The 10,905-nt window shown below is 36.5% G+C and overlaps 1 protein-coding gene across 1 annotated transcript in view; it reads right to left on the bottom strand.

Annotated features, from left to right (window-relative positions):
- LOC107692926 (glucocorticoid receptor-like) overlaps positions 1-10,905 on the bottom strand; it is a 64,395-nt gene that overhangs the window by 23,881 nt on the left and 29,609 nt on the right. The window contains exons 3-4 of the mRNA XM_016492128.1: positions 5,677-5,843; positions 838-954 (exon numbers count right to left, since the gene is read on the bottom strand). Coding sequence (XP_016347614.1) covers positions 838-954; positions 5,677-5,843 — 284 coding nt within the window. The remainder of the gene's footprint in view (positions 1-837; positions 955-5,676; positions 5,844-10,905) is intronic.

Below are 10,905 nucleotides of genomic sequence, written 5' to 3'. Positions count from 1 at the left end.
CACACACACACACACACACACATATATATATATATATATATATATATATATATATATCCTGATAAAGGTAAATGCCCTTGAAAATCAAGTCCAGCTGGCAATATTGGCTCTTAATAAAAACAGTTAATTTCTGACAGTGTCTGTAGATGATTTCTTTCCTGCTGTAATGATTGAGCTTCATTGAGTCAGTGTTACTATACTATGAATTATTACTAAAGACAAAAGCATTTTAACACAGGTGCATTGTGGGGCGACAGCAAAAGCATTATTGAAGGTGAATTTATTTACCATCTGCGTTTTGTCGTGCTCTCCATCCTTCACCATTGCCAGAGCAACCGAAGAAATCAGGGAAGAAAAACAAAAATAACAGATATAAATGTTTCAGGTGCTGAAAACACAGCTCAGTTCATGCTGAAACAAAATGTGAAGTTGGTAAGCAAAAGCTATTCATTTCAGTTTGGTTGCAACTATTAAGTTTAAAATATGAAAAATCCTTGGTAACACTTTAATTTAGTGAGATCGGCTGAATGGATTCGAAAACGGTAAAACTCAACAGTTTAACTCTAGGGGAGTTGGAAAATGAGCCTATTTTCAAAAATAGTTGAGTGTTCCTATAAGGACGTGGACTGGAAAAAATGCACACAGCATAAGGAAAAAGCAAAGTGATTTGTTGAATCAGTAATCCACATTAAAAAAACTCAGTTGTTTGATAAATTATAAAATCCTCTTGACTGCCATTCCTAATTGCATACTGGTTTGCACCCCTGTGCAGTGGCATATAAAGGTCATAAAAATCACTCAAGCAAACCGCTCGTCAAATTATCAGAACATCCTCACCTTCCAAGTTCATGCCGGCCTGAAGACACTTGCGAAAGCGGCATGCCGGGCAGTTTTTCCTTCTTATCTTGTCTATGATGCAATCATTCCTTCCAGCGCAGAGATAGTTGTGCTGCCCTGGAAGAAATATGGGTATTACTCACAGCTTTATGGTGAAACATTTGAAAGGATTTAAAGTTACAATAAGCACCTCTGATGTTTTCTTTTACAGCATCACACCCCAAAAAACCCAGACAGAGTTGTATTTACAGCGGTAAAGTGACCACTGAATCCATATACTACTGTGTTAGTTGACTGGATTCATAATTATAGTTTTGGTTGAACTATCCCCGTAAAACCCATTACAGCTCCATGCTGTACATATCATGCCAGCAGAACCATCACATCTTTATTCATTCCTATTCGAGAGAATCCAAAACTTCTAAAAGCTTCGAAAAAGCTCTTCCAAGCCCGAAATGTCTGGAATTAGTACAGAATCATAAGCCAAAACAGATGAATAATCAAACACCACCTCAACCAGTCTACTGCCAACCACTCAGCCAAAGAGCTTTGAGGATTTCTCCATTTGGTGTGGAAACATGCCATCCGGCAGTCTGTAGAGACCCAACTTGCAGAATTGTTCATTTTGAAGTATATCAAAGCATCCAATAGCTGAATACAGTCTTCACTGCAGCTAAAAGTGGTTTATGTGCCTCTTTGTTTTATTTTTCAGCAACCAAAACGTTGCCAGGAGGTTTTACTAAAAAGCTATACAGAATCTTCTCTAATTGCTATTTTTTACATTTTATTTAATAGATATTCCAAGAACATTCAAGGAACCAAAAACTGACAGCATGGAACTGCATTCAGGTTGTGACAACAGAATTTACATCACGCCTGGATAGAGAACTATATTTTCATTTTTTAACCATAAACCTCACTCAAATTTGTTAGATTTATGGTTAAATTAATCTGTTGCTCTGGCTATCACTACCTTGAAATATTAGGAGTGACTTCTGGATTCAGAACAGTGTGACTTCATACTCTGCATGTCAATCAACTACTTCCTGTCTGATGCTGCTTTGACAGTGTCCTTTAATTGGATTATACCTCAATTAACCTGACTTTGTTTTATTTTACACCCTTACAAACAGAGCTTTGAAATCCATTTCTGTCTGCCTTTCAACGAAATCGATTTTTCTGTGCTGAAGCAAAGTCAAGGAAAAATTCACAAAAGCCAATGTATCCTTATCTTCATCCCACAGACCACCGCTTCGAGCCATTTCTTTTCATTAAAGGTCCGAATAAAACAATAATGTCATGCTCAAACATGTTTAGCAGGCTTGAAGCACTCTGACTCAAGTGTCTTTCCATTAGTCATGGAACAGACACATCAGCAAAACCGGTCAATACTAATGCAGTCATACAGCGACTAGCTGTGGTGCAAGAGAAATCAAGCGAAGTGCAACTATGATGATTATCAGAATGCAAACTAGTGACTAATAACTAGTGCAGTTAACATGCTTTTCCATTTCTGTCTGCCTTTCAACGAAATCGATTTTTCTGTGCTGAAGCAAAGTCAAGGAAAAATTCACAAAAGCCAATGTATCCTTATCTTCATCCCACAGACCACCGCTTCGAGCCATTTCTTTTCATTAAAGGTCCGAATAAAACAATAATGTCATGCTCAAACATGTTTAGCAGGCTTGAAGCACTCTGACTCAAGTGTCTTTCCATTAGTCATGGAACAGACACATCAGCAAAACCGGTCAATACTAATGCAGTCATACAGCGACTAGCTGTGGTGCAAGAGAAATCAAGCGATGTGCAACTATGATGATTATCAGAATGCAAACTAGTGACTAATAACTAGTGCAGTTAACATGCTTTCGGAGAGGGTCAGAAATTAACTGTGTGAAAAATGACACCGCAAGTGACAAAAATAGCCTACATGTATAAAATATTTACTTTATCAGAGGCGAGTGCTGCTGCAATTGCTATTATAAGGTGATTTTTTACAAAAAAACATAAGCTCTGAAAAAGAACATAAAACACTCATAAGGTTAGTATCTTGCTATAATCTAGTATATGTACGTGCCATTTATTTAGCATATATATTTTAGCAGTGTTCATTGTGTTATGATATCTTGTGCATTAATTTCAGCTTGTTCATACTGAGAATTTATATAAATTGATGAAATTGTTTAACATAATTAACATAACTTGTTTTTTAAGTTTTTATTTCCAAAACTTAACAAATACCTTACTAACTATTAATAAGCAGCAAATTAGGAGTTTATTGAGGCAAAAGTCATAGTTAATAGTTAGTTAATAGTGAGAATTGGTCCCCAAACTAAAGAGTAACCAAATCCTCAATGCAGGACCCATTCATATCTGTTATTTTTGCATAAAGGAGACATATTCTTCTTTTCCCTGAAATTCAAGGCTTCTTGCCACAAAAACAAGTCATGTTTTCACCCTCGCTCTGACCTTTAAACAGTGTCCTAACCAGGCACACAATTATTCTTTACACATTAAACGCTAAAATACTGTGCAATCTGACAAATCATATCTGACATCAGAAATATAAACCAAGTGATTTGCCACTTTAGTCAATATTAACCAACATTCTTGTTGGTTAAAAAGATTTACATAGACAAGGCAACTTTTGATTATGTGTAAGTTTACTGTGTCATTTGTAACACTGTGCTACTGTACCTTTAAGACTTCTACATGCAAATTACGTCCGTTAATGCAAAACATTATGCAAATTACTTATTGATCATCAGCATATAGCTAATGAAACTTAAATTAAAGAATACCTTATTCATAAGGGTTAATTTTCAACAGAAATGTCCATGGACATTTGAACTATTACCAATCTGTACCAACAGAAAGGTATATTTTTATTCAATTAGTAAGGCTATTTTTACTAATTTTCTTGGCACTCTAGAGTGTAGCAGCACACTTTTAGCAGCCTTGCTTCTAATGCATTCATCATTAATTAAAAGACTGAAGGCATGAATCAAAATCAACAGCTACCAAATTAATCACATCATTAAAAAAAGACAAGACTGTTTACCTAACTTTCTTTTATGAAGCAATTAACTATGCATCCCATAAAGCACTGCTTTGATTATGACAATCAAATGGCAGTACACCATGAAACTCTTGACTTAGAATCACTGATTTATGAATAAAAACAACATATTTTAACTTAACAATTGCAAAATATTTAGAATCAAATACTTTTCTAATTAGTGGATTATGGGAAGTTCTTCTCTAGGACTTTGGCAATTACCCATGGTTTCCTATTAATGCAATTGCACTCTGACTTGTGCACATGGCTTCTACAGAAACAGCATCTCTTCAACCTCTGAGCACATGGAGTCTGTTCTGAAAGCTTTATGCATAATCTAATTCCTGAGGTGAAAATGAATTGGATTTTTACTTTTCGAATGCCACTGTCGAGCTCTATAGAGAACGGATGGTAGAGGATGTCAGTGGAGTGGATATTGTAGTAATATCACGCAGGTGGACTCTGTTTCAGTATTCGGATGGAGCATGTGTTAAAACAGGAGGGAATTTTGTTAAGGTGCCAAGCACATGAGCTTTATTGCTGCGTGCTCTTTTTCTAGACATATTCTGTGCTCCAAACATAAGGAAATATCTCATCTCAAAGTAACACCTCTGCAGGAAACCACACTTTGGCAATGTGCTTGTTTTTTCTGTGTCTAATTAAGACAAACCTGATCATCTGTCTGCTAAGGTTTCAGAAAACCATGACTGATGGAGTAGATCAGAAAAAAAAATATTCAAAGGATACTGATTAAAGTCACAATCTGTAAGTGCTGGTGTTTATGATTCTATTAGGGGGGGAAAACAGTGGGTGAAGACGATTCAAAATATCATTTAAACAAAGTTATTTGTCTTGCAAAAGAAACATTATGACAAAACAAATGAGAAATATTTCAGACTCTGCACTATTTCTAGGTCACTGATTAGTGACACTGAGCATATGAACTACATTGTACTAAAGGTCAGATGTTCCTGCTTTGACTGAAGCATGAAATGCCCTTGGGCAACCTCCATTCAAATTATTACAGTAATATAATTTGTAATAAACAACAAATATTAACCTAGAAAAATGAAGCATTTTTACTTATATTCTCTGACTTCTAGACCCCCTGCTACTCATTGCTTTTGAACACAAGCAGGAAATGGCTACTAAGGACCACATATTGAGTGATTTACATAATGATTACAATAATAAATCCACCTATCAGGGGATATCAGAATTAATAACAGAGCAATGTATAAGTAAATATGATTAAATCAAGTCAATATAGCCATTTTAAGATTACTGGCTGATTATCTGAATAATTAATCTCAAACTCGACAGTGTACATTTTCTGTTATTAAATACTCCATGAAATATATATTTTTTATTTTTAATAAATGTTTTCTTTTTCAGCAATTTTCTGTGACACTCATTTGCTACCATAAAATTACTATTAATAGTTCTAAGTTTTCCTGTCTGTTTGATGTATTTCCTGTTGAAACGGAAGATTAAATTTAAATTTTAATAGCCATTCCAAAAATAAATCACACTTTTAATATGACCTAACAGACATAGACTAAAGTCAATAAAACTCAGTTTTGGGTGGCTATATACCAGCATTTTATCAGCCATCAAACGCTATTTGACAGGACAACCTTGACGGTACATGCAATGCCTTTGTTGTTCACTGCTTAATAAAATGATATTCAAAGCATTTATCAGCCCAGTGCTTTCCACTGAGTCAGCCCTACTGTCAAAACAGGAACATGAAGGGGTATATGTGTGTCCCGCAGCCTCACCCTCTACAGCTCTTTTGAAGAAAACCTTGCAGCTGCCACAGGTGAGCACCCCATAATGACACCCAGAGGCCTCATCGGAGCACACCAGGCAGATCTTATGGGTGTTTCCGCCGGGCTTGACTGATCCAGACGAACTGGAGCTGCTCGCTTCAGGCCTGGCCAAAGAGCTGGAACACAAAAAAATAAGGACAGTTTATTAAGACATTTCAAATGAAATGAAATATATATAGTTCAATCATGACAACTCTCGGAAGATTTTAGCATGGTGATGGATATGACAATGTTAATGTATTTGGTCTTGGCGGAATAGATCTGCTACGCTGCTGCTGAATTACTGCTGCTGTTGGTTATTGCTGTAGTTGTAGATTATTGCTGCTGCTGCTGCAATCAAGTACAGGAACTTGCTACTGCCAATGCATATGGCGATACGGTGCCATGAGTATTTAAGACATACTGCTGCTGCACAAATTGCATATAAAATAACCCATAGCAGATCTATACAGGTGGAGCTGGGGAAAGTGGAGTGTTTCAGAGAAACTCTGAAAGCACGCTGCAGGAATCTCTAGTAAATGCTAGCCAGCCATATAAATGCAAGGCAGTAAGCTCATTGGCTGCATATGCAGCATGAACCAATCAGCTGTGCCAAGTCATTTAACTCTCTGAATATTACGTTAACAACCCGTCGCCTGCGCCATCTAGAGTTTCATGACTGAACTATATATATATAACTTGAATACAATCCAGACCCAGATATTACATTAGATATCAAGTGGCCACCCATCAGAGTATTTAAATTAGTAGATGTTTAGACGACACCATTTTCAACTAAAAAACGAAACGTTTTTATGCATTTTGGCCGTTCATTTACACGACAAGGGTGTTTTTGGGGCCTGAAAAAACAAACTTTTGAAAACAATACAGTTATTATCTCTGTGTAAACTACAAAAACATAAAAAAGTAACATCGCCAACTACTGGCCTGGAAAGAATAATACAGCATTTTTTGTTGTTTTCGTGGATCCGTGTGAACGGGGGTCGTTTCGATAACGTTGTCGTCTGTACACAAAATTAAAAAAATAATAATATTTTTTTTTAAATAAATAAAAGAATAAAACTTTGTTTTTAATACATTGTTGTCATGTAAACGCACCCTTCGTATTTAAAGTAGCTTGCTTTTACCAAGTGCAATTTGCACTAAAGTAGACAAATTGGACGAAACAAGATTTTCTCCTCCCGTTTTATAGTTGATAAGCCTACTTGTAGGAGTTTCCCTATTTAAATTTAGGTTTTTTAATTAATCACGCAAGGTGATTTACCAAGGCTTGCGGGAGTCAATTTACTGGTATTTGCGCCATTATTTAACGCCCAAAGAAAGCAAGTCTTGCACCTGGGGACTCACTGTCCTGCAAAACTTAGCTAAAATCCTAATCAAAGGATTCACTTGGAAAAACCACAGGCCACGTGTCCTGAGGCAGGTTGGTTAGAAAATTTGCAGGACAGTTGGTCCGCAGGAGCAGGGTTCAAGACCTAGGTCTTAACCCATTTTTGCATCTGTGTTGTTAGTAGATTACACGCACCTGATTATCATCGGTCATTATGGAAATGGATACGCTGGATGTGTCTGTGTTCTTTAATGTGTGTATGTCAGTAGATCACCTGCAGAACTTTCCACTCCCCGCACTTTTATGATAATTTGCCCTGTTTAGTAAAATTAGTAAAACAAAATTCTGACTACTGATACTGATAAGCTGACAATTATTTTCATGTCACATAAATTATATACTTCATGTTAAATAAATTCAAAATAAAATAATTAAAATCATTTATTCTGCATGTTACAAGTGAATTTAGGCATCGACTTTATCATTGCATATTCATAACAATGTTATTAAATGATTTGCGTTTTTAAAGACTGACTTCAAGTGAGTGTTAGATGAGTTATCAAATCGAAATATGTATCCAACATCAACCATTACATTAAAAAATGTATAATAATAAGTAATATCAGCTGACAACAGAAATTGTACCAATATATAATGCATACTTAAAGAAAATAAATTTGTGATGCTATATATATTTTATCTTCAGACTATGATTCCAGCCCAAACACACATCGAAGGATTAAAAGCGTTTGATATTCTGAGATGATTTTATAACACATTATTTCATGCATCTCCTAACAATGAGGTGTGTGTTTCTATGTTCTGTGTACCTAGCTGTTTTAAAGTCCCCCTGCAGACACTAATTGTATCCCTTAAAACTCATCTTTGACAATCAAAATGACATATTTAAATGTTTTTTTTTCCCCCATAAAAGTAATTTATGTCTTAAAATGGCTTGAATATAACTCTACACCTTTAGCTCTTTTAGGGCCAGATTTACTAAACGGCAAATTAGAGCGAGAGCGCAATTCCAAAAAAAGCGCTAATGGAAGTGGACATTGTGATTTACTGACAATGCACAAATTAAAGAACACAGACGCAGCCAGATAATTTCCATAATGACCAACACAATCTACCAAGAGCAGCGCAAATTACCGTCTGCTTTAAGACATGCTTTTTTGGAGCTTTAAATAATGGCGCAAATACCAGTAATTTGACGAGTAAATTGCATTGCGTGATACATTTTAAAGGGGTCATATGATACGATTTCATGTCTAGAAATCAGTGGTTAAGTTGTATTTACAACACTGTTCCAGAACAGTTCAACCCAAATATATTCAGATGTGAGCAACGCATTTTACGGAGGACGAGGACTGTTTTCCTGGGAGAGTAGCCTACAATTGCCACTGATGATTCAAATGCGAGTTTTGAGCAGTGTAGAGTAGTGCCTGTTTTTTTTGTCGTTTCTCCGATCAGAAATCTAGACATGGTTTTATGTTTACTCGGCGCGATGCAACGCAACGCGTAAAAAGACAGTATAAGTCATTATAATCCATACTTATGTCCCCAGTGGATGCAACAAATGCCTTGTTTGTAATGGGTTTTATTGGTTTTGTCTCGTCGTGCAGGGACACGGCATCATATGGTAAGGGGCGTAACATTTCCATCACATGCTTGAGGTAATCGGCTAATCACAACGCACTGGATAGCTGGCCAATCAGAGCACACCTCGGTTTTCAGAACGATGAGCTTTGTAAAAATCGACGCGTTTCAGAAAGGCGGGGCATAGAGGAGAAACAATAATATACAGTATGTGGAAAATAATGCATTTTTTTAACCTTAACCCGCTTAAACACATTTCATTACACCAAATACACAAAATAATGTTCTTTTTTAGCAACGTCATATGACCCCTTTAATACACTCCTCTCATATATTTTGCATCTGAAAGGGAAACTCCTACAAATGCATATTCAATAAGGTCAGGCGTAAAAATAACTGTGTCCAAGCCTTTTCAGTAGGGCTGGTCGATAATTCGATAACGATAATTATCGCGGTATACTTTCTCTTGATAAAACGATATGAAGAGTTCGATAAATGTTCGATATAATATTTATGCACCAAAAGAGGAAACGAAACATTGCGACTCGTTTGAATCGCGCCACACGGACCGTTTATCCGCTCGGATCAAAGTTCAAACTGCCGCGCGGCGCAAGCTCACTAGAGCAGATGCATTTACTGAGTAACTTTACTCGGTCACGTGAGCACTAAACAGTGCTGTGAGATCCAGTGTGAAGCGCGAACAGAGCTATGAACACAAATGACTCTGTAATTTAAACTAGTTTAAAGCCAAACAGGAGAAACACTGTGTGCAACGAGACAGTCAAAAGGCTTTTCAATCTACACGTCGCTTTCATTTACCATGGATTTACTGTAGTAACACTCACCACTAATTCCGAGTATGGGTCACCATACTTGGCCACATGTCACGTCACACTCACACTATATTGTGTGGTTTTAACTGTGTTTATCATGATTTAAATGTATGCTACTATGGGAGACCATTGCTTAATTAAAAAAAAACTTGGTCAGAATAAATTTAAGCGTATAAAACTGAGGTTGCTACAATTTTTACAGATGTTATCGATTTTGAGAATGAACAAATATTTACCTCTGCATCCTAACTCAAGCTACTATCAAATGTGCATTTCTAAAAGTCTGAATCAAGATGCAACCCATAGCAACGCGTCTAAGACAACAGATAAAAGTAAAATATAAATGAATGAGTGATAGTTAGCATATTCATGGATCCGTGTACACTAAGGGCAAGATTTACTAACAGCTTGTGCCAGCGCAAACTGTCTTTTGGCGTTAAAATAGTACTGTCAGGATTTAAATTATATTAAGCCTTAAAGTTCTGCATAATTAAGGGCGTGGCCACTTGAGTGACAGGTGGATTGCCGCTGCTGACACTGCCGTCGAGCTAGGTGGGTGTGGCTTCAGCAACCAGCTTCCGCCTTTTTGCCCATTTTCGATTATCCGGGAGTGACGCGCTGCCAAGATGGCGACGGCCTGCTCCGCCCACTTTGAGCTTCAAAAACGCTCTTCAGAAATCTATGGGTGACGTCACGGACACTACGTCCATGTTTTTATACAGTCTATGGTATTTAAAAATAAATGGAAAATTGGCCCAAATCAAACAATGAAAATCTTTAAGATTTTTAACACTTGGGGCCAGATTTACTAACAGCTTGCACCAACGCAAACCGTCTTTTGGCGTTAAAATAGTACTGTCAGGATTTACTAAAGACGCGCAGTGAAGAATTAGCACTGAAAGTAGGGCTGGGCGAAAAATATGGCCAAAAAAGGGCTGGGCGAAAAATATGGCCAAGAAAAATATCACGATCAGTCTGTCAAAATTACGAACAAACTTCACTCCAGTAACGTTAATAAATCACTCAATCAAAGTTATCTGGTCTTATTATGTTGACAACACAAAAAACATTGGTTATACTAGGGCTGGGCGATATGGCCAAAACAATTATCACGATACATTTTTTTTCCATATCAGTCGATATCGATAATTATCACGATAAATGTCAAATCTTTATTTCTTTCAAGTTTTAAGCCAGATTTTTGCCCCAAAGTGAAAGTTGTAGAAACCAGACCATTAATTAATTCATTCATTCAAAATAAATATCTAAATAGACAAATTAATTTCTTAGTTTTTGCATGTTCTAATGAGTGATATTGTTTCAAATCAAGAAACAGGTTTTGGTTGCCTGATAATATTAATAATAATAATATCACTTTTTGTCTCTTAGAAATGCACATTTGATAGTAGCTTG

Source organism: Sinocyclocheilus anshuiensis, unplaced genomic scaffold (genome assembly GCF_001515605.1).
Source record: "Sinocyclocheilus anshuiensis isolate Anshui unplaced genomic scaffold, SAMN03320099.WGS_v1.1 scaffold1047, whole genome shotgun sequence".
NCBI classification, from domain to species: Eukaryota; Metazoa; Chordata; class Actinopteri; order Cypriniformes; family Cyprinidae; genus Sinocyclocheilus; species Sinocyclocheilus anshuiensis.
This window is presented reverse-complemented; position numbering and strand designations above follow the sequence as displayed.